Source organism: Acartia tonsa, chromosome 12 (assembly GCF_053477335.1).
Source record: "Acartia tonsa isolate MP-2025a chromosome 12, ASM5347733v1, whole genome shotgun sequence".
Lineage (NCBI taxonomy): Eukaryota > Metazoa > Arthropoda > Copepoda > Calanoida > Acartiidae > Acartia > Acartia tonsa.
Genome location: NC_137271.1, coordinates 28,660,361 through 28,686,050, shown reverse-complemented (window position 1 = coordinate 28,686,050; position 25,690 = coordinate 28,660,361). Strand labels below are relative to the sequence as shown.

Sequence of the window (25,690 nt, the reverse complement as noted above, 5' to 3'; positions counted from 1 at the left end):
TCAAAGACCCAATACAATGTCGGGGCAGGGTCCCCAACCCGTAGGTAAAGTTACATACCCTCTCCCTTATTTGTTTAATTATATTTACATATCTCTATAGCTCTGTACTATCTAATTTCATTTAAAGGACATAGTTCTAAATATTTCCGGCAACAATAGCAATTATTTCCAATACAGTTCCAGTATAGTAAATCACAGTTAAATTACATCCTTTTTAAGAATTGGGAAGTTGTGTGATAACTAAAATTTAGTCGCTAGAAACTAGCTTAAATTAAAAATCTATTGAACCAGAACTTCATCAGTGTTTTCATAGTTTAAGGATAGGCAAATGGGAAATAATCTAATTTGTATCTTCTTCTTAAACCAAACTAGCAATTCACCATTCCCCTTTTACGATCTTAGACTCTATCTATCTATTTCAATTTGTATTTTTCTGTTTCTATCTCCTATTTTCGTTTTTTTAGTAGATAGACAAAAAATCACTTTTATAATGCTTCACTAATTATGAAATTTACTCCTTTTATATGTTTTCAAATGCCAAGGGTATGATAATTTATTTAATATGAGTGATTAGTGGCTTTGCCAAAAGCCTCAAAGAAAAGGCCTGCAAGGCTGCTCTACATATGGACAACATTGTTCTTGTTTTTTAGGGATCTAAAGGGATAAGACAATGGTCGATAAATTGATGTTTATTCCCAATGATGATACACAAAATTACCCCTTTTGTAGATTACAATTAGTAGTTGAAACGTCTTGACCCTCGACTTTATGAACCAACCAATTACAATTTTATAATATAAAATAAGAATTCAAACATAAATATTAGAATAAGAATATATACATCCATAAGTAACGAAGCAAATAACAAATGTTTCATTAAAGCATTGAGTAAAGCCAAACGGACGGATGTGAGCTAGAATGTAGATGCTCAGAAATATCCAATAAATCCTATATACCAACAAAGTAATCTTAAATAGCGTTTTATCCTTATTATAAAGTAACAGGATGTTTGTCTGTCTGTAACAAAAGATCTCGATAACCAGTGAACTGATATAGTTCTCCTTTACACGGTAGCTTATCAATGATCCTGGGAACTACTTTGGGGGAGGGTACCACCACCGTCCAAAGAGAAATCTCTCCAAGAAAAAAATCTACTCTCTCCTCCTCAAGTGCCCCTATAGGCCTCTAGGGGCATAGCCATTAGTGGACGCATTAACAGACTAAATAGTCGAAAGGACAGACGGACAAAGTGAGTTATAAAGTAGCTTAACTGCTAAAAACCAGAGACGTCGTAACTTGGTTGAAGTAATTGAGATTATATAACTATACTATTTCAACCTTTTTTTAACCATGGTGTTTTCATAAAACTGCCTCAGTTTAGTGACTGTTTTTTTGGGGGGTTTAAAATTCAAATAATAATAATTCCATAAGAATATTGTTTCATGATAGTTCTATGTTCATAATGTCACTCTAAATGTTGATCATCGACGCAAAAGGAAACTGTAATTTTGAAATTACAGACTAGATTGAACTAAAATATGAAGGAGCAACGGCTTTGTTAAAATTTGGTTTCATTACTAAAATACTATGAGCAAAGCACAACAGTTATCACTAGGCAAAAGCTTAAGATTTATGAAAAGTATTTCTTCAACTTAGCTAAAAAATTAAATAGCTAATTAAGGTTATGATAAAGAACATATCGTGTTATTTTAAATCAAAATGATAATTAACATTTTGATGACTCAAACTATGTCTAATGTTGAAATGATAATATTTTTAAACATAATTATAACTTTAGGTATCTTGAGGGACAATGGAAGATTAACTTGTGTTAGCAGAATAACCTGTTTAACAGATTATTATTAATATTTGTAAAAGGTTTTAACACTGTTTTTTAACAAGAGGTTTAATAAAACGAAAGAGGGAACGTGTTCATAATGCTTATACTATGAATAACATTACTCCTACCTTTCCATGATTCTATAGTATACTTTTCATCATTCGCAATTTGCTTGTTATTTCTACTTTAAAAAAATAGACAAATTATTCTAAAGTATTTTTGGTAGCCCTTTTTGCCTTTTTGCTAAATTTTCCTAACATTTTTGGTGTTTAAAATAAACATAAAATATCAACGCCCTGCAACATACCAAAAAAAATTACTTCCCATATTTCAAAATGGTTTTAGAATCGTTTTTAATCTTAAATCACAATATAGTTTCTGTTTTTACAGTAGACAGTAAGTCTGCTTTTATATGAACTAATTTACTTTAGGAAGCATATTAAAGTCTGAAGCAAAAACCACGCCTAATGTTCAGTACATTTGAAGGTATTCTTCTGTTTAATTTACCTGTCTAGAAACAAAATATTTAGTGGTATGGCTTTCACTCAAATCTGTTTTGGGACTTCTGACACCCCGTCCTCCCCACCCTTTGTTTCTATTTTGAATTTAAAATCTTTTTATAGCCCCTAACGGTTAAGTTATCCTTACTTAAACTTACTTAACCTAAGATAATCTTAGAAAATACTCTTTTTATAAATGTTTTACTGTCATCCTTGTTAAGCTATATAAATACAGATGTACTTTGATTTTTTCTCCAATGAAAAAAAAAATCAAAATGCAGTTAATACCAATAAGGAATTTTTGCCAATAAAATAATTATTGGCAATGATATTTTAAGTCTCGATAATTTTTTTTGTATGTACTTTCTTCATGAAATTAAGTTATTTTTATAAGCGAAATTTTCTAATTATGTCTGTTAATCTTTAAGGCTATTAGATAAATAGAATTTATTCGGCTGCTGTATGAGATAGTCTTCTGAAATGTCTTGTGATGATTCGCCAGAACAAATAGTATCTAATAATTGAATATAGTAACTGCATATAGTATGCATTTACAACATTAATCTTAGAACAATTCTTTAATTTCAAACTTTCACGACGACGCAAATACGTTGGTGTCTGTCTGTCAGTCAACTTCTAGAATTTGCTGGTCATTTGTACTTTTCTATCAACTTTGTTTTAAGGTATTAAGGTCGTTCTATTATCCTAAAAACCAAATGTTCGTTTGTCCTACTGTTTGATTCGTTGAGCTTTGCTTTAATGGATGTTTGCAACCTTGTGTAATGATTGTTTCAATCCCAGAGTGTGTATATGTGGTATCCGCCGAGGATAAATGGCAGACACCGGAGTTCAATTAGATTACGGCAGTGTGACAGACGTGGACACCTTACTATAGAGAAGCTACGCTTCTCTAGCATTCACTAGATAATGATCAACATCTATTTTCAGTTGTCACTTTATTGAAGGTTTAAAGGATACTAAAGCTATATACAACAAACAATGAATACATGGATAGGAATAAATAATCATAACATAAAAGCATTATAATACATATACAATAGTCAGTTTGGGCAATAATGATCCCCCATCCCTGGAAAGGGTGGGGGAGAATTAAGAATACAGTTAACCATAATAAACATGACAGATTCAATCATTAATTTTAAGCATAGGGAGGGGGTCGTCAGACCCCTTCCCCAGGACTCGGGGGAGGGCCATTGACCCTCCACCGAACCCCAGTTCAGGGGTGCCATAGGCATGGCTCACGGTTGCCGAATACCACAACTCTCCCCTCGGAAGGCTGGGAGAGGGTTTCCCTACCAGACTTCCGACAGTGGTTGAGGCCTTCGGTCCGCTCCTTAGGGCTAAGATATATACAAACAATAATGATTCAATGGAATCCTAGTGGTGAGTGTTTTCTCAGGGTTGATGGGCTCCCAACGTGGGATAGAAGGCAGAGGCTGGTTTTGGTTGGACACGTTGTTCGGCGCCGGCAGGTGTCAGGTTGGCAGGTGGCACCGTTGTTGCTGGAACGGTCAGCAGTGGGGCCTGCTGGTTGTTGTTGGCAGCGGCTGGGGCGCTGGCTGCCAGGTTGATCGTCTGGGCAGCGGCCTGTCCTCCTGAGGGGCCGCGGGGTCTGCCAGAGGGCGGTCCTGGCCTACCTGGGCGGTCATGCCCGCTATCAGCTGATTGCATAGACACCATTTCCTCGGCTGCTTCCCTGCCGATGGGAATGGCATCCCAGTCTACTGAAAAGTCCCGGGACTTGGCATGGGTGAGCCTGGCTCTAGCCAGAGCTTTCCTATACAAAGCTGGATGGTACAGGAACACTTGTGACATCGCATTCAGGGCTGCTTGGACGCCTCCTTGTGCTGCTGCCAGAGAAATGATGGTTAGGTCCCCCAGCAGTTTGAGGATCAACAACAGCAAGCACAGTATGGCTGCGCCATCTCCCCACTCGTGGATAGCTTGTCTAAATCCAGCCCAGACATCCAGGGCGGCCTCTCCTTCCTCCGCCAGTCGGTCAATGTTGTAGGACACTATCCCATGGTCTCCTGTGGCCGAACAGCTGCCTTGCTGAACGCAGGAGCCATAGGATAGGCCGGTCAGCATGGCGCTCTTGTATGCTGGGAACGCCAGCAGTTGTTGCCAGTCGTTCAACTCAGCCTGTGAATACAAGCCCCCTGAACTGAAGTCATCTAAGGGCTCTGTCAACAATTGCTTAGGCGTATCCAGCGGGGGTGGCCTCTTCTTTGGAGCGGGGGTTAACTCTAGCCAGCCTTCCTCCGCGTGCACAGTCAGGGGGTATGTGGAGGAGCAGGGGATCTTGGTGGCGTGTTCACTATATACTCGGGTCACAGCGTCTACAAATCCTGTGGGTTCTACTGGCACTTTGTCCCAACACTCCTTGTGTTCGCGGACAACGTATTTGTGGCGTTGGCAGGTCAGCTGCAGCAGGATGTCTCCCCTCAGTACCGAGAACGTGCTCCCCTGGACACGCACCGGGTGGGCCGGGTCTAGTTGCTGGAGCTTCCAGCAGTTGGCCGCTACTTCTTCGGCTGCTGTGCTTTTCATGCGCGTTTCCAGGGTAAACCCAATATAACCTGCATGTATTTGGGCTTGTAGGGGGACGTCAACATCCCTAGCCGACACTCTGGGCAGCGCAGCCGCGGCTGGGTCAGCTGCCACGAACAACGCTGGATGGTTGGTGGCATGGGCCTCGAAGTCGCAGTTCACAATCGAGGTGGGGTTGGTCATGTTGATGAAAAACTGGGCCTGATGGTCAACCAGGTATGCATCACTAGGCTGGGCTGGAGGCTGCGGATCAGCCTCAAGGGGCAATCTCTCCCCAGGTGGTCTCACACGTAGGTTGCTTCCCCAGTGATGCAGGACAGCTCAGAATGGGGACACTCCAGGGTCAGGTGGTCAGATTGGGACTCCACCCGTCCATCCTCTACCACGTAGGTCTCTTCCTTGACCAGCAGCCGTCGTTCCTGGAGCACTAATTCATTGCGGTACAGCTGGCCCTCGATTGTAGGATGTGACATGGGTGGGGTTGGCACAGTCCCATCCCACCAGGACGTAGCTGGTTGTAGGCCACACGGCTGCCAGCAGGAGGCCCCACAGGACCATCCACCAATGGGAGAGGCTTCCAGGCAACCATCTACCTCGCACACGCGGCTGGGGATCTTCAGCTCTGGTCACGGCTGCTTCTTGTGGCTGGACACGGCTGGGCTGCTCCTGGCTAGATACAAGTTTCCATTGAGCGTTATCTTTGTGTGGCCGGGGCACCCCGATACCCTCCCCAATGACAGACTGACAAGCGACTGGCGCTTGCCTGGGTGCCGGCTCCCCTAGCTCCAAGTGCTCCCTTCCCTTGTCCAAGGCATGCCCAGTGGCATGGGGCTGAAGTGCATGTGGCACAGGCTCGCCCTTACTCACTTCCCTCCCCTGCCCTAGGAACTCAGGTGCATGTGGCACAGGCAAGTCCTTATTTTCCCAAATTTCAATCTCCCCAGCCTCTGGTGCAGGGGGCACAGGCAAGGCTGGGGTTTTACAATGGCTTGGATACAACACATTTAACGAATTCAACTTATCCTGGTGTTGGGCAGCTGGGTTCCTTCGGCTGGCAGGGGGCTCTGGATGGCATGTAGCTGGGCTCTCCCTGCAGGCTGGTGGCGCTGGCTGACTGGGGGTGACGGGTGTCACCCCTTCCTCTGGGACTGCTGGCTCGTTCCAGGACTCAGGTCTCTCGGTGGCGGCGACGGTTGTCGCCCCAGACATCAGGTTGGAGGCTGGCTCGTTCCAGGATCCAGGTATCTCGGTGGCGGCGACGGTTGTCGCCCCAGGCACCAGGTGGGAGGCGCTGGATAGCACCCCCCCGTCATCCCAGGTGGCGACGCCGGGTGGCGTCCCATACATCGATGCTGTGGCGCTGGCTAGCGCCTCCTGCCTCTCTCGTTCAGCAGCTGCCAGGGCCTCCCCGTACACCGTCTCAGGGACGCTGGGTAGCGCCCCTCCACTCGTGCTGGGTAGGCTCAGTCGGGCAGGTTCCATCATGTTGAGGCTAAAAGGCTGGGGCCTCAGAATCTCTGGCTCGGCGATGTTGTTGGGTTGTATCAGCTCTGGCCCCAGGTGGTTGAGGCTGAAGCCTAGGCCAACCCGGTTGGGTTCAGCCGCGCCGCCCAGTACGTTGATTCTAGCTGGGACAGTCCCAAACTGCGGCATCCCATCGGCTCGGTCCACAGCTTTGGGGGCGGCTGCTTGCTGCGGTGGTGCTGGGGGCGCGCTCCCTTCCATGTGGGCCACTCTGCTGGGCTTCCCTGGAGGGGCGCCCTTATCGGCGGTGCGCCTGCGGCTGGCTACCTGGGCCCAGTCAGCTCTACAATCGGCCGCCATGTGACCGTCATAGTGGCAACGCTCGCACTTGGCAGAACGGTCACGGCGTGGCTGGGTGCGTCTCTCCTCTAGGCTAACTTCCACAGGCGTTGGGCAGTCTCGAGCTCGGTGGCCTCTCCCCTGGCAGCGGAAGCAGCGACCTGGAACCTTGTCATCTGGAGCGACCTTCCCCATCTGGTGGAGACCCGGAGCCAAGGCGCCAATCTCCATTGGCTCCGAATCATCATACTGGGGCAACTGGATGCTGGCGGATCCAGTCAGCCCGTCGGTAGAGTCTACTAGGCACACACCTTCTTTCAGTTGCTTTGTGATCATGGTGACGGTAAACATGGCCTTACGAGTGTACTCAGGTACACTCGTAATTTCATGTCCCATCATGATGCGTTTTACATTGGCGTTACGAATTCCACGATTTAATTCGTCCACCAACAACTCAAGATCCTCATGGCTGTAGGCGTCCCGATACAGGGCACATTTAGTGGATATGTACGCCTGTATCGGTTCTGTCGAGTGTTGCTTGTAATCCCTAAACGCTTGTTTAAGCGTTTGGGATTCAAAAGCAGGACGAAATAGCATTTCACACTCGGCCTTGACCTGCTCGTAGGTCAAGGCTTGGCCTGCCTCGCCAAACAGATGGGACGCCATTTCCGCCGCTTGCCCTACCAGTGACAGTAGGAGGGCGTTGCGGCGGTTGAGGGAATCATGAGGTGGCACGCGGTAAGCCGCCCATGACATCTCGAGTCTACGGATATGTGACGACCAGGATTGCTTGGGCGGCCCTCTATACTCCGGCAGATTGCTCAGCATCAGCTTGCGGTACTCGGCTGGGGCCGGCTGAGGGTCATCCTGGAGCCATCCTGGGGCTTGATCACCTCCTGGGGCTTGCGGCTGGTCCATCGGGTCAACGGTTCAACGGCGGGGCACAAAGTTATACAGTACTAAAAATGAATGGTTTGTCACTTGAGGCTTTCTAGCCTAACAGCCAACACTGTTTGTATCACTAGGTTGGTAGTTTAGTTGCAAAGGTATAACTTAGCTGTACTTATCACTAGTTAGGTGCTGAGGTTGTAGGGTAGGCTGGTAGGGGTAGATAGATGTTGAGGGTCTGAACTGCTGTCAGGAACTGATTGGGTTTTCCTTTATCACACTGGAGCTAGGAGGAGAGAAGCTTGTAATTCTTTATTTGCTCAAAATACCCCTGTTAAATGCTATGGAGTAGCTCCGCTCCGGTGTGTGTGTGTGCGTGAAAGCTCCTGTCCTTGCTACGCGCGTACGCACCGTCAAATCCGCGCACACGGGGAAAACGTGCACTTATCCCTCAACTCGCTCTCTCATTGGTCCGCTTTGTCCGTTGAATTTATGATATTTTCCGCACGTTGTTGCGCTACCCGTGAATGGCGCTCTGTGTTCCCGGTCGCTAGCCCCACACTACAGACGGACTTAGGCTAGTGTGGGTAGGAAGGGGGAAGCGCGTGAGGGGACGGGGGTAACTCCGTCCGTTCCCCCTGTGAGGGAGGGGGGTAACTGTGTGCTGGTGTAATAGTGCCTTTTCTTCTTAATCCTAGGCTTATCTATTATATCACCCTGATTGTATTTGCCTTCAATGGAGAGGGGCTCCTCCCTTTCCCTTGGAATAAGGGGTGTATTGTTGTTGTGCTGTAGGCTTGAGGTGATTTGATTGTATATCAGGGTCTTTATTATATTACATCTAGCTTCTATTTTTGTCCTTATCACAATTGCATAACAGATTTGTTTACTAACCCTGTTCTATTTTTAGCTGTTATCACAATACACAATAAATCCAAGCCTGTTCTATTTTTAGCTTTATCACAACACAACAATTTGTTTGCCAAGCTTTGCTCATAAATCTATTGTTTAGCCATCACACCAGGGTGGTAATCCCTGCAATGTGACATAATATCTGTTTTTCTAGATGGGTGGCTGCGTTGTAGCCTCTCAGGATACTTGGAGTTGACGTAGTTTTCTCTGTTCTGGTGCACTACACTCGTATGTTGGCTCGCAGCTTGCAGCTATGTGGCGTGTTTCAGCCTATCGGCGGCAGGGAATGTCCCGTCCTGCTAGCGCCGCTGATCCAAATCCGGCTGATGGCGGCAGGGAATGTCCCGTCCTGCTAGCGCCACTGGTTCGGATCCTGCTATTTCTTGCAGTAAAGTTGGCCTATTTTCAGCCGTTTACACTTATTTGGCTTGTTTCAGCTGGTCCGCAGGCCTGTTTCAGCCCTTTGGGCGCTCAATTCTCCGCTAGATATCGGCGCTGCTTGCGGTTCTTCGTCAAATTTCGCTGTCTTGCTTCCACAACTGCCGGATGCAGAGTTAAACTTTGCTGTCCAGGGTGGGTAATTCAGGTTGCTTGCGTCAGTTTTGCCAGTTTCACTGCTGGGAGTACCTTAGCCTCAGATGCGCGTCTGCTCTACACTTGTGGTTCGCCGTAATCTCACACAGCTGTCACCAAAAGTTGTGGTATCCGCCGAGGATAAATGGCAGACACCGGAGTTCAATTAGATTACGGCAGTGTGACAGACGTGGACACCTTACTATAGAGAAGCTACGCTTCTCTAGCATTCACTAGATAATGATCAACATCTATTTTCAGTTGTCACTTTATTGAAGGTTTAAAGGATACTAAAGCTATATACAACAAACAATGAATACATGGATAGGAATAAATAATCATAACATAAAAGCATTATAATACATATACAATAGTCAGTTTGGGCAATAATGATCCCCCATCCCTGGAAAGGGTGGGGGAGAATTAAGAATACAGTTAACCATAATAAACATGACAGATTCAATCATTAATTTTAAGCATAGGGAGGGGGTCGTCAGACCCCTTCCCCAGGACTCGGGGGAGGGCCATTGACCCTCCACCGAACCCCAGTTCAGGGGTGCCATAGGCATGGCTCACGGTTGCCGAATACCACATATACATCACTGTTTTATGACAAATTACTGTAACTAATTTTCTAGAAAATTCGCGGTGGTTTGTAAATATAAAAAAAAAAAAACTATTTGACCCTTTATAATCCAACTCTCAAATAAGGAATCTTTTTTCTAAGGAATTTTATGGTATAGAGGAATAGTGAAAAGAATATATACATCCTTAATGAAGATGAACAAAATTGCCCCTTCAGTAGAGAATAATTATCAGTTAAAATGGTTATAAAACTTTGGCTACAAGTGTAATTTACAGCCATCTGTTCCCCTTTCTGATTTTTCTTTAAAAACCAGATAAAACTTTTAACATGCAGGGTCTTATTTCTGCAAATATTTAGCCCAACGAAACCCTTTTAACTTCTCCTAACCTATACTAAATCAGGCTTATGTTATTCTGAAATTAAAAGAATAGGGAAGGGGGGCTCTAATGCCGATTTCAGGGAAATTGTAGTGGTTTTTGTGATTATATAATCGTAATACCACATGGTTACTAAGAGAAATAATTTCAAAATCAGGGATTAAGGAATCATTAATTGACCCCTTCCCTCATCCCTTCCAATTTTAAAAAGGGATAAGACAATGGGAAAACAATTTTGCATTTCCCAATGGTTGAAAACAAAATTATCCTTCTGTAGATTAAATTTATTTCTTAGATCAAGAATAAATAGAAGTAACCAAAGTTTTAAATGAGAGCATACTTAAAAGGATTTAAAAGTATAATTTACTGTCTAATGTCCGCTCCTTCTCTGTATTAAACAAATTCTTAGTTTTATACTGATTTATAGACAGTGACGGCTAAAAATTTATAATCTATACATTCAAAAAAAATTATTTTACTTTGTCCTTTTATTGAATCATATTGTATAATTACTTATAATTTAGCCAATATACTATGTTTTGAATATCTTATTTATTACAGAGCATGTTTGCTTTAAATTTTTACAAACTTCGATTTTCTTTAAAAAAAAAAAAATCTGTATAATATTGACTTATTACTTTATCTTTGAAATTTCAAACAATCACTGAGCAAAAAATATAATTTCCAAAATAGTAAATAATGAACAGACATAATTTCTAAAGCCAAGCTTTTCATTATTAGGGCCTATACGTCTGTATTTAACGTTAATTTAATACATTGATCGGGGCCATTTGACTATAAAATATACTAGTACACAAACTAGTAGTGTTCAAACTGTAAGGGTAATTTTGTTTATTATCATAGGGAATGTAAATAAATATATCGTCCATTGTTCCTGGATTTTCAGCATTATGAAAAAAAATCTAGAATAGTTTTATAAAAATGTTCTAAAAAATTTAATGATATTATTTTAATTTCAGGATCATGCCCTACAAGGCAGAATCTCAGGCAAGTTTATTCTTAGTATCACCGCTACTCTATAATTCACTTTGTATGTCTTTCCTTTTGTCAGTCTGTAACGCAAAAGAAAAAATTTGATTTTCTCGGCCTCTTATTTAACCCCCATATCTTTGGTATTTTTGGTGTCCCTGGTCTAACAAAACTGGTATTTTCTTTAATATTCGAGGAAAATTTTCTGTAATTAGTTGCTATACATGACTTTTTAGAATGGATGAGAACTTGTTCTAACCCACTGGATATAAATCGGTTTCGAAGCCATACTGGAATAGTTATTTCTCGCATCGTATTATAAACAGCTTTCCGCGGATATATATATAATCTTATGATTGTACATTTTTATATTTGTAGAAAGCTGGATATAATACGATGCTAGACATAGTTTTTTCGTATGGATGAGAACCGGTTCCTATCCACCGGATTCGAATGAATACGAGAATAGTTATTTCTCGTATCGTATTATAAACGGCTTTCCGCGGATATAGAATGTACAATTATAAGATTAAAACTAGTTTTTTTAGCCCCGTGGTGCCGAAGGCACCGGCTACAATTATAAGATTAAAACTAGTTTTTTTAGCCCCGTGGTGCCGAAGGCACCGGCTAAAAAAACTGGTTTTAATCTTATGATTGTACATTTCTATATTCGTAGAAAACTGGATATAATACGATGCTAGACATAGTTTTTTCGTATGGATGAGAACCGGTTCCTATCCACCGGATTCGAATGAATACGAGAAAAACGTTTATCAATGGTTTCTCAGTATTATGTTTATGGGCCTCTAAACTCCAGCCGTTATTTTCTCTAATATTTTTCTATTTTCTGGTAAATTAATCTAAATGAATAAATTATTTTTCTATCATATAGTAGAAGTATTGAAAATCTAATAATTAATTTTTTTAGATGACGTTAAACAGTAGAAATTCAGCTGTAGAAAAAGCTATGCAAATGGAAATTAAAAAGGTAATTTCTTTTTAAAAGTTATCAAACGTAAATTCGACAGAAAAAAACAGTGATATGACACCTGAAGAAAAATTAATAACACCTGAAACTTCATTTTGGTTAGGGAAATATTCTTTAGGCGTTCTTTCTCTTAAAACAATTATTTCAGAAAGACGGACTGACGAACGTCATTTGGATATAAGCTTCTCTTCTAATAAAACTTTGTTTATTGGTATATACTCATTCATGTACTAAGATACACTTATAAAATTGTTTATTTGTATCATAATATGATAGTTAGAGTGACTAAACCCCATTATTAGTAAATATCCAGCTTTTATTGGTGCTGCTACTATAAAAAAAACTGCATTTATTCCATCCTACCTTTTAATTAATGCAATGTCAAAATTTTCACGAAATATAAAATCATTTATGTAAACGTTCTATTATTCGTTGAATTGGTTGGCTTTCATCAAATTTTTAATAGATTCTTCAAACTATCAGTGACCAAACATATCCGCCAATAGTTTCTTAATTTTAAAAGGGTTAATTTTGTTTATAGTAATTGTTGATATAGAACAAGTTATCGTCGTTCATTGTGATAGCCCTATGGTCAAGGAATATATGTGCTAATGTTATAATTTTCTTGTTTATTGATGAATTTCAAAATTGATATTATTACACTACTTTTGGACATACTTGTTCTTTGTTTTTAGTAAGTGGATATTTTAAACTGTTTTTCTGAATTTAATCACTCAAAACAAATGCATGCTTCTAGTTGAAAGTTGAAATTTGTAAATTCTGAAGAAATGATTTATAAACATAAATATTACATGGACCCCAAGGATCTAATGGGATAAGTCAATGATCAATAAATTGATGTACATAACCAATGATGATAAACAAAATTATTCCGTCCGTTGCATTGGTTAGAAATATTTGTTGGTAAATCAAGTCTACAAAGGTAAGGGTAAGGCAATTTAGTTTATCATCATTGGAGATGTATATGAATTTGATATATTCTTGTTTATTCATAAAAATGAGTAATTGTCTCATTTTTAAATGATTGTCTCTTCATCATTTAGTATTTTTTACTATATTTTTAAAAGATCATTAGGATGTCATTCAGATTTAACAAACACTGTAAAAAGAAAAATTTAAAGATTAAAGAAAAAATATTTTATTTAAAAGACTTTGATTAATTTACTTCCTCTTAATAAATGACATAAAACCTTCATGGGGTTTTTACTAAGAGTCGATTTATAATTACTTAGATGTTGCTCTAGATTTTATATACTCTAATAAAGTGAAATACCTAGTTGGCTAGAACAACAATACCACCAATCCACCCCATTACCCCAACCCCTCCCCTCTTATTATATAAATGAACCGATCAATGAATGAGTTTTATATTAGTAACCTAAAGTGACTGATCTTAAAGAGTGAATAATACAAACGTACCACAGATATAAAGTAGATAGACACACAGGAAACATCCTATTGATTTGATGATATGTTTACCTATTTATTTTTAAAATTTTTTTATGGACATATATTCATCTCCTTTCTCTAAGTAATGGATCTATTTCTTAGAGTGTAAAGTGCAAATACCGTGTAAAAGACAATATTCAGAGTAAATATCTGAAAAAAAACATGAAAAAAAAAACATTTTTAACATTTATAAATTCATTAAATTTTAGATAAAAAACTGTTTAAAATGAATAAGGTTTTAATTTGATCTTCAGTTTATCTGCTGTTATGTTTTAACAATATGGTTAAAAAAAGACTTATAATCTTAATTTATTTAAACATTTAGCAGATAAACTCAACGTTTAAAGAGCGTTCTAATTTAAAATAAAAACAAATGGGTGATATATGTAACATCATATTAGATATGAAATTTTTTTATTATCTGTGGAAAATTATCATGGTTTTTCAGTATGGCTCAGAGGCGGTTCTAATTTTAAGGGGTTATTATTCTGTTTGGAAGCCGTACTGGAATCAAAATTAACCATCCTAGTCTTCTGTACATTAAAAAAATGGTTGTAAGGTTTGGACACTGTTTAGTTTTGAATCAACAAATCAAAATTCAAAATCGTACTTAAAATATTTGATCTAACGAACAATACGTGAATAACTACATAAAAAACTTTGGGTACCAGTGCAATTTACAGTCCAATGTCCCTTCATTCCCTGACTTTAAATTGGTCCTATTATAGGGTAGGTTTGCTGTAAGTTTTAAAGAGAAATTAGATTTTGCTTATTTATTTATCTAACTGGAATATGTAATTTAATGTTTTAAAATTTTGTATCATAGTGTCGGTGTACACAAATAAACACCATGTCATTCTAGGAGCGTAGCGCTCATTCAATTTACTTTTTATTGAGGTTATAATGACAATAGTTATTTAATTAAATCATATCATATAATAGCTTAGTGAAGAGATATATATTGTAATAGGTATAAGAAACGATTTCATTTAAACTCTACCATGACTTTATAGAAAATATATAACAAGGATGATGACATCTATATTGCGAAGTATTTCCAAACAAAAATAGATTCTTAAATAAAATCATAGATAAAATATTACGTTATGACTACACTTTTAATCAATAAATTGAATTATTACATAGGTTTAAAATTGATTTGCGAGCACAAAAAATATTCCCTACCTGAGGGGTAGCTAAGAAATGCAGGACTACCCTGTACTCAATGTGACTTAACCTAACCTGAAACACGCAAAACTTCCCTCCCCCTTATTTACAATTTTTTTTAATAAAGGGGGATTTGGGCTTATGCTCGACCAGGCACTTTAAGGGAAAACGAAAAACTTTTAAGAAGTTTCAAATAAAAAGTTTTGATAAACATAAAATATATTTTTTTATTTGTTGAAGGTACCTTGGTGGAATAAGAGAACACGAATGGAAAGAAGATTTTTGGTTCTCACAGGTATGTACTTATTTTATAAAGAGCAGCATTTTTTTATATGCATGTATATACTAGGACATTTTGATAGAAATAAAAATATATATTAGATATCCTATTATAAATTAAGCAATACTGATTAGCCCTAAAATGGCGAAATATTATACAAGTAAGATTTTATACGGTGGAAATTTAATTTTTAGTGGGAAAGGGAGGTGGTTTTTTAAACTCTCCTTGTCCATCCCTGTTTAGATTTAATACATTTTCTTAAATATCTACCCTTTACCCCTTGTTGACAACCTAAAACTAACTTAACGCTGGCTTAATTTTTTCCTAAAAGTTCTAATTGTAATTTGAATTGACTGATTTTGATTCTTTTAAAATAATACTTTCTTTCAAAGGATAAAAAATAACTATTACATAAGTAGCAATAAATAGTTTAAGTTGAATGGCTTTATTAATTTCATTAGCAATAACCAATTGTTAGCCATGGGAAAATATTTAGGATTCTTCTACACGGGGATAGGTAAACAATAGATGTTATTTTGAAGAAAGGATTGGTTACCAACCAGGAGTAGAGTTTAGCAAACCAGTACTCTTACTTTTGCATAACAGACAACCAACTCTTTGATTGAGAAACCTTTCTCTGAGACTACTAACGTTGCACGGTAATGAGTTGCAAAGGCGTTAGACCTAGTATCCTTTTTGACACCTCAGCCAGGTTTCAACTAATTTATTTTACCTTTCATTCGTATATCACTGTATTCCTGACCTTTTATTTGATTTTATATTTTATTAGATGGCCAAAAAACAATTTTTAAAAGAAAATATTACAAAAAACGTAGAACCCTCAGACTCATGTGATTCGCTTTTTGGACATAAAGCATTATTTTAAAACACAGTTTCTTGAAAATTGAAATAACATCATCATTAACTTTACTTAACATAAACAATAAACTATTTTTAATAATTTTTATTTGTATAAACATCTAAAAATACAAAAAAGTAGCTATTTTTAAATGTATTGTAAAAGAGAAAAATTGTCTTGAGCATGACATGAAAAATAAGACTATATAGAATGCTTGAAAGTTGGGCCTAAAGTATGACTTCCAGATGAAGGTTTTTGCAGTCAAACTTTAGGATGTATTTTTATTTACCAAGGCAATTTGTCAAAAGCCATATAAAGTTAACTCGCTAGTCATAGTAATATTTCAACTTATATTTGCTAGTTTTTATTCTAATCATATCATAAATATGACACGTGGATATTTATACCAGTTTTTATGATCTTGAACACTCTATGCATACTCTAAATGTATTGTAAAGTGTGAAAATACTTACTAATTGTGTTATCTAGATTACATAATGTCCTTTAATTATTATAAACAATTTTTTTGTCGTTTCCTTCAAAGCGCCAAGTCGAGCAATGACCCCCCCCCCTCCCCTCCCTATCGCTTATTTTAAAATAAAAATTAAACAAGGAGTTGGGATGGTTAGGACACTGCAGGTAATGGCCCTCCAGGGGCAAGGCATAGGAAAAATAAATCACTCCCTTTTTAGATTAAAGGGACTGTGAACGTAAATTTTTCTCATCCTAATATTAAATCTCAACATTATCTCATTCATAATATCTCACAGATAGAGCAAAACGCGCTTTTGTTTGCTTAAAAAACGGCTTTTTCCGACGATTTTTATAAGGTACGGGGAAAGGAAGAAATTTTCCGTATTATATAAAATGTGCATTAAATTGCTTTTTTCTCCCATTATAGCTAAAATTAAACTTTTTCACATAGTTCTAGATTTTTCCTAACAGTTAAGCTGACTTTTAACATAATCCTTGCTTTAATCCAATGTATAGTTACTTAGAAATTGATAAAATAAGCAATATTTTTTATTGAAAACCAAATACAATAACAAAGCCAGAAACAGGTTTTTTATTAGTATCCAATTAACTTTAAATGGCCCATCTCTCGCCCACCTTTAATTACAAATTTGTAAATAATAAAGACGCAATATTTCTTTATAAACAGTCTGATAAAAGTGTAAACTAATTCTCCAAAGTGGGTTATTTATTGTTCAACACAATAAAAAAGGATATTATCATTTTATATAACCTATGAGATTCAACCCTTTGTAGACAGTGAGGTATTTTTTTGTCAATAATACGAATTTAAAATATGTCTTTATTACCTAATTACTACGTTATAAAAAAACGAATTGTCAATTTTATAGCATAAAATAAATCCTTAACAGTAAGTAAATTGTTCAAACTATATATGACAAGTTAAATATCCCTACAAACATTATAAGAAACAAAAACGTTCAGATTTTCCCTGTTTTTTCCTTTTTCCCTCTCAAAATACCATAAAATCAAGGCATTATTTCTGGATATTTTTGTGAATTGGACATTTTTGGTTGATCAGTGTAGTGAAATGTGCTTAGTAAATGTTAAGATTTGATAATCAGATGAGAAATTTTTACGTTCACACTCCCTTTAAGAGTGCATCAATGTTTAATAGAGACCAGTAGGGAAAGTCACAAATATCAATTAAAAAATTATGAGGCTAGAATATTATTAAAAAAACATCCTATATATACCTATATTTCATAAATAGTACATACATAAAATGAATAATGATGATGTTTATTATTAAGTTTTATTTCTTTTTACTTTTATAAAAAGAATGACGAATTTAATGTAATTGACGGGAAAATGTCTTAAATCACGGCAACAAAAACAACTATTTATGTACTTTTTAACTGTTCTTGATTTTTTTATGAACAGAAAATAGCTTAAAACCAAGTTCAAACTACCAAAATACTGCTCCTAAAAGTATATCTGGTTTTAAAAAAGTCTTTGCTTAGTATATTTTAATGAATAAACATTTTGAAATACATTTGTAAAATTCTAGAAAACTCTATTTTAGTGCACATCAAAAAAACAATTGGGTCGAAAATAAAAAAAAAGGCATTTCGAGGGGCGTGTTGACACTTTTCTACACCCCACTACCGCGTACAAGATAATTATTGTACAAAATTGGAATCTGTAGTAGCCTATGATCCTAATAAAATACTTTAATAATTGGTGTTGCCAAGATTTTAAGTTGAACTAACCAACAATTTGTAAACTTTTAATTGCCTATACAACACCTTCAATTGTATTGTTTGGACTTTAAGTATTTTTTCCATTAAAAAATCAAGAAAAGGGAATTGTTTTGTTGATTACTATTTATTGATTTAAATACTTTTTAAAATATTCTTTTATTTTTTTTATACCAAAAAAAAGATATTGTTTATTCTTTTGGTTGGCTAGAGCCAAGAAATGGGTTTTAACAAGGTGTTTTTTTTCAGATCAAAGTATAAAATAACCCCCCCCCCCCTCCTCCTCCTTATGTTATAATGAATTAGAAATTAGGGGTTTGGAGGAGGGGGCAATAGGTAAGACATAGGGGGGAAAAATCTATCTAATATATTCTAACACATTAAGACAAGTTCCGTAAAAGAATTCAATTTCCCTTGGAAACTTATTACATCTAATTACATATTTCAATCATTTAGGTTAAGGGGAGATTATTGCAAAGTTATTTGCTGTACTTGTAGATAAATAGATAAATAGATAGATAGATAGATAGATAGATAGATAGATAGATAGATAGATAGATAGATAGATAGATAGATAGATAGATAGATAGATAGATAGATAGATAGATAGATAGATAGATAGATAGATAGATAGATAGATAGATAGATAGATAGATAGATAGATAGATAGATAGATAGATAGATAGATAGATAGATAGATAGATAGATAGATAGATAGATAGATAGATAGATAGAAAGATAGATAGATAGATAGATAGATAGTTAGATAGATAGAAAAGTTATCATCCTTGTTTTTATTTAGGTGTACTTGGTATAGCTCTGATATCTCTAGTAGTTATTATTGTTACCTCTATATATGTTTAAATCCTTATTTATATTTAGGTTTTACTTGGTATAGCTCTGACATCTCTAGTAGTTATTATTGTTACCTCTATATATGTTGTCATCCTTGTTTATATTTAGGTGTACTTGGTATAGCTCTGATATCTCTAGTAGTTGGACTTGTCCTTGTAGCCAAAAAGCACAGCGAAATACACGTAAGTGCACTTTTTTTAGTAGCGCAGCTACTCTTTTTATTTAGACGTGCTGTATGTCTGTTACTCCGTTAATTATTTAACCGAGTAGTGTAGATGCCATAGCTCCCCTCCTATATCACGAAAACTATACAAGTAACTAACCCCTAGTCTTGTCGAGAAAGAAATATCCTTAAACCATAGGACTTTTAAAAAAAGACATTTTGAACACTTTTTCTTCGGAATTTTTTTTTTAAGGGTGACCTACAAATAAGCCACCCCACCACCTTACCATCATTTGCTGCAAAAATAACCAAAAACCTTAGAAGAACTAATGCACATAAATGATTTTTTAGATCTTACTCAGCTAATATAGTAGAAGAATTTAAAATTACATTACTACACAATATTATGAAAAATATAAATTTGATAATTATCATATTACCATTATATCAGATGAATTGGCAAATGATATTTTATTGTGTGCTAACAGATTGTTTCACAATATATTTAAATAAATTATTTCTAATTCATTTTGATTTTTATTATTTGCGAGGTTTCGTGATTATGAAATCTTGGGAAAAATCTACAGTGGCTTTGTAGATTTTAAATAAATTCAATTAATTTTAAAGAGGACTTATAATTGGTCAATATTTCTCTCCTTTGCTTATTATCAGATTTTGAGATTTGACAACGTAAATTTTATATTTTTGAAAAGAACTAAATTTTATTTATATAAGTTTTTTATTGCTGCAATATGATACCTATAATTGTAAATTTTTCTTTCAATAAAACTTCATTTAATATTAAAACGTTTGATTAACAGGACATAATATTTATCTTTTTAAATATTTTAATATGTCCATAAGAAAAAAGGAATTTTTAAAATGTTAAAAATTTGATTTTTATGCTTCTTCATTAGTTTATGTCAACTATATAAATATGGTCTTGGCTGACATATTATCGAAATTATATGTTATACTTACAGTATCGTGTTTATAAAATAACAGCACGAAGGTTTACATCTCTCTTTTCCAGAAATTACAAGACATAAACATGATAAGTTTTAAGAGGTGTGTCAATTTGTAAACCATTCTGTAGCTTTTCTATAGTTAAATAAATCTATTCTAAAAATAAGTAAGGTTTTTCTGTCTGAAGGTTTCAATAGATATAAAACTATTTGGATTCTCCCTATTAGGGAAGCTTTACATAGGTCCTGGGATGGTTTTAGGATATTTTAATTTCATATATTAGCCTTGGCTATTTTTCCGTCCATTTTAACTTTAAAGATAGAGTCCTAAGACGCTAGGGGCGTAGCCACTAGTGGTTTGATAGTGGCTTTGAACTTAAGGTTGGGATTAACTCGGTTTTACGAGGAAGCAGAAAGAAATACTGCTCAGATACAGATTTGTATCTGCAAAAGAGAGCAATAACTGTTCAGTTTAGCGGTTATCGAGATCTTGCGGTTCATGCAGGCTCAAAGACACAAAGACGCACATCCTTCTACTTTGATATAAGCATAGCAATCATAGGTCACTGGATTATGAATTATTTAACCCAAATTAGAGTAAAGTAATATTACTTCTTATAAGAGTAGAATTTTCTTTGTATGGATATGTTTATGCTTGTTTATAACCATTTCCTGTTGAAATCATTTGAATAAACAATTACGGATTAGGATTATATAACCAAAACATTTTTTTGGTATTTCCGTCTGTATTAACGAATAGCCTCGATCTGATGGTTTATTTAGGTATGTTAAAATCGTCCTATTATTTTCAATTGTTGCAGTTGGATTACTGTAAGAATAAATAACATTTTTTTGAGATTTGTGAGCTCATTATATTGTTTCCTCGAAGTCAATGATCTTTAGTCATAATGCTAAAAATTTTGAGCTAATATTCTATGGATGTTTCATATACGTCAAGGGTAAAAGTAAAGGGGTGTTTACACCCCTGAAACTTTGAAACCCCTCATTTCACTCCTCTCAAAATAAAAAGCTTGGACGTCCCTGGTAGTTTTATAGTAGACCACCTTAATAGAGATGTAAGTAAATGGCAATAATTAGAATATCTGCGCTTAATATCTGCGCTTAATATAGACCACCTTAATAGAGATGTAAGTAAATGGCAATAATTAGAATATCTGCGCTACTAAATATGAAATTTTTTTTGCCTATTTGATAATCGTACTTTAGAATTCCAAACCGGAAGTAGATTATTTTCAATTATCATATAATAAAATTAAATGTATTGTCATAAATGATTTAAGAAAAATAACATTAGAATAAAATGGAAATAAAAATTTGCCAAGTTTAAAAGTTGTTTGTAGCTTTAATCCTTCGGATTCTAGATGAATATTACTTTTATTATTTTACTTTTAAACAAGTGTTCTACAAACATTAATTACTTTTTACTTACATTTTTTTCTGTGAATTTTTGTTACATATATTAATAAAAAAAATTCAACTGTGATTTATTAAAGTATTAAGGACAGTTGTATCCATAGTTTGCACAGCAATAACAGAGACATAGCTGCTAGAAGTTATAATTATGGGTACACGGTTACACCCAGTGATATTAAGGAATGAGACTTAAGAAAGTGGCAATAATTAGAATATCTGCACTATTAAATAATTTTTTGCCTATTTGATAATCGTACTTTAAAATTCCAAACCGGAAGTAGATTATTTTCAATTATTATATAATAAAATTTAATATATTGTCATTAATGATTTAACATAAAATAACATTGAATTTCAAATTACTCCCCTAGATAATAGAGTCGCAGCTGAATATATAAAAAGGCATTTTTCTATCAACGCTAAAAATCCGAATTAATTCAACAAGATTTACATCTTATTTTTATCAACAAAAAACTAAAATTTATGATTATTACAATTATTATTTTACTTTTAAACAAGTGTTCTACAAACATTAATTACTTTTTACTTACATTTTTTTCTGTAAATTTTTACATATATCATAAAAAATTTAAACTGTGATTTATTAAAGTTTCAAGGACAGTTGTATCCATAGTTTGCACAGCAATAACAGAGACATAGCTGCTAGACATAGCTACGGTTACACCCAGTGATCTTAAGGGATGAGACTTGAGACTATGGAAAATAAAGTTATGTAAACCTCTCATTATGACCCAAATTCTCTCCATACTTACATTATAATCATTGGTGGAAAACTTGGACACTACTTGATTAAATAAAAGTCATCCTAATGTTTGAGTAAAAGAATAAGAGAACTTTTTTATATAACGTTGGGACCAGTATAATTTACATTCTAATGTCCCCTCATTTATTGGATTTATTAGTCTCTATGCGTGCATTTGCAATAAAATAAATCCGTCAGACATGCAGACCTACGTCTAAACTATTTCATATAATATCTGCGCTACCATAGCAAGGATTTCCTTTACGGATATAAAAATGGACTTTTGGAGCGATTATAATATTGAATATTTGCTGCGCCTTTCTTAGAGCTTATTTTAAGCTTTAAAAGTATTTCCTGTCCTCATACCTTTTTCATCCCTAAATAAATAAAATTGACATTATTTTGAATAGTAGTTATGAGAAAGAATAAATGCAGCAATAATAATTAAAGTAAAATGTTTATTCAGTAAGAGTATATAAAATAATCTTTAGAAATCATTATGGACAACTGAAATAGTTATTTATAACCTAGTATTATAGACAGTTTTCCACGTAAAAGTAAAAAAAGGAAATGAAAAATACTATGATTTTATTAGTATGGCTCAGAACCGGTTCTGATCCAGCGGTGTTTTTTCGGATATAGAGCCATACTGGAAAGAAAACTTTGAAGTTAAATGATCCTGAATAAAAGTTATATAAAATAGCATGAAAGAAGGAAAACTTACGGAAAGGCATTTTTTGAAGAGTAGCCCCACAAATTTTATGCATAAATTGTACAAAATGTAATCATGCACAAAAAGTACAAAAATAACATCCTTTATATGTGGGCTTCATAAATTTAAATAGATTTTATTAGAAAATATAAATTTACCAGCATTTTTAATAATTAGAAGATTTTTTTGAGTAAAAACTATTCAATAAAAGAACTAAATATGTTAAAACAATGAATGTATTATTACTTGGATCTTACACCAGGTTTTCATGTTCTCTAATGAAGTGTAACAGGCAACGGGCTAAAATAACGAATCTCAACTTCCCACCCCATATAACCGACCCCCTCGCCCTACTGGATGAACAAACTGGCCAATAAAGGAGTTCCATGTTAGCAACTCGAATTGACGACAATTTTTCCCCAGTCATAATATCTATATTCTATATTTATTGTTGTAAAATTAAAATATTACAATTCGTTTATTATAATAGTTTTCCATGTCTTATTAGTTTAAATGCCAATAAAAATATGATATTATATGGTTAAATTGAATTAAAAAGGATATAGGGACCTTGGACTATCTATTTACCCCCCCCCCCCCTTCTAAAAATTTTCTATAACATTTTTAAGGTTGCAAAGTTATTCGTTTGTTATCGAAGCTTATTGTGATCAATAATTCTGCCATTGTAATATCCCTGAAGATATGACAGCATTTGACATTTGACTCTTGTGTTGTGTGTAATATCCAGGCCTTGGCAGTCGCAGCAGCAGCTAATATTTGTCGCTCAACTTACTGTGGCTTGAATTTTCTTGAAGTCGCGCGGCTGCGACTAAGGCTGAGACTTATCGGGATTGCTGAGATAGCCGCGCGGCTGTTTTTGAGGCTTACCTAAGCCGTGCAGCTAATGGTGGCTGCGGCTGCCGACCCTTTGACTAGTATCTTTTATTCATAGTTTTCCGTGTGTGTAAGCGCAGAAGGGGAAGGACATTAGACTGTAAATTATAATGGTCCTCTGAGTTTATTAACACGGCTTCTTATATAATGGATGAAAACTTTGGGTACCTTTATTAAACATTGAAACAAAAAAGAATTATTTTCTTCAATTATCTATATTTGTCAATAGATACGGAAATTATATTTTCAATTTTAAAAATAACTTATTATAAGTTCAAACAGAATATAAGGAAGATTTCACTATGAATTTCCTTAGTTTTTTTTTTTATTTAAAATTTGATAATTTCTGACCACTAATAACATAATATTTTTATATTTTGCTAATTTAATAAATTTTCTTTACGACATGATAAATAGCATGATATAATAACAGTTAAATTTTGTTTATGTGATAGTTAGGATAGAGATTTATAATATTAAAAAGAGTTTTTTAAAACTTATAATACTCATAATATAAAAAAACAGGATGTTTGTGTCTGTCTGTTTGTAACAAATTATTTACTTACCACTGAACCGATAGGGTTTTTATAATTATATAATAATTTTTGGGAAAGAAATAAAAAATTTTTCTACCCTTTTTCTTTAAATTTCTTTTTATAAAATTACGGAATGTATGATTATAAATACCATCAATTACGGTAAAGGTGTCCAAAAGGTGTTTTTGGGAAAATCTAAATATTTCCCTGAAATAAAAAAAACACGTTAATTTGTCGCAAAAAACGTTGATTAATTATCTTAAACTTTTTATACATGCATTTTGCATGTTAAATATAAAATTTTTAAGAAAGCTTTTATTAAATTTGTTTGTTGTGATAAGTTTTAAATGAAAGGTTTAGTAACGTAGAAAGATTACAATATCCAATTTATAGATATCCAAGAGATTATAAATAATCTCCCCCCCTAACAAAAGATTGTAGGGTATATTCTTTTAGTTGCACTGTCTTTGTTATTGTCATCCTAGGTTTTCAAAGATCGGCTATTAACATTATTTCTTTCTCTTTTACATTACATAGCCTCAGTTAAAAAAAAAAAAAAAAAAATTAAACTTTGGTATCACTGGTATGTTTGTTATATTTTCTTTTTTCCCTTAATATAACTGTATAATTGTTGACTTGTTTCAGGAACTAGTGAATATGGACCTGGTGTTATTCCAGCTGTACAAACAACTTTTCAGAAATAATGGACATAATTGACCATCGATAAATGTTAATAAGTTGACTTGTTTTAGGAACTAGTAACTGGTGAATATGGACCTGGTGTTATTCCAGCCTTACAAACAACTTCCTCTTTTGCTGCAGGTAAAATAAAACGGTGGTTTCCCTTAAACTCCCCCCTTCCCAGTATTTTCCAAATAATGGGGGGGGGGGGGCGGGGTTAGTTTTTGGTTGTTTATTTTCATATTAGTTTATATAGTTCAAAGTATCCCTTAGTGGTTAAACCTAATGAAAATAAACAACCCCCCTCCAATTTTCAAATTATTTCAAAACAAGGGTTGGGGGGGTTCTATACCCGCTAAGGACTTTGAAGGAAAACCACCTGCAATGGGTCGATAGATATTTACCGAACTGCCAGTAATCCTAATATATAATTATCAAAAGACAGGCAAACAAACTAACATAGCAGATTTATAGAGTAGTTTCTCTAAATTGTATTTTTTCCCTCTGAATAAGTTATAAAACACATAACTTTGCTCATTAAGATATTTTATTTTCAAATTTTGTGTAATTAATATGCTGAAATATGATAATTATGAAAGATGAAATAATTCAACATTGATGACAACATCCATAAGTATCTAAACACTAA

General features: G+C 35.4%; 1 protein-coding gene across 2 annotated transcripts in view; it reads left to right on the top strand.

Moving 5' to 3' along the window:
• LOC145334248 (neprilysin-2-like) overlaps nt 1–25,690 on the top strand; it is a 94,562-nt gene that overhangs the window by 47,132 nt on the left and 21,740 nt on the right. For both annotated transcript variants that reach the window (XM_080179623.1, XM_080179624.1), the window contains 5 exons: nt 11,031–11,058; nt 11,969–12,028; nt 14,906–14,960; nt 19,002–19,075; nt 25,113–25,182. In XM_080179623.1, coding sequence (XP_080035749.1) covers nt 11,035–11,058; nt 11,969–12,028; nt 14,906–14,960; nt 19,002–19,075; nt 25,113–25,182 — 283 coding nt within the window. In that variant the 5' untranslated portion in view covers nt 11,031–11,034. The remainder of the gene's footprint in view (nt 1–11,030; nt 11,059–11,968; nt 12,029–14,905; nt 14,961–19,001; nt 19,076–25,112; nt 25,183–25,690) is intronic.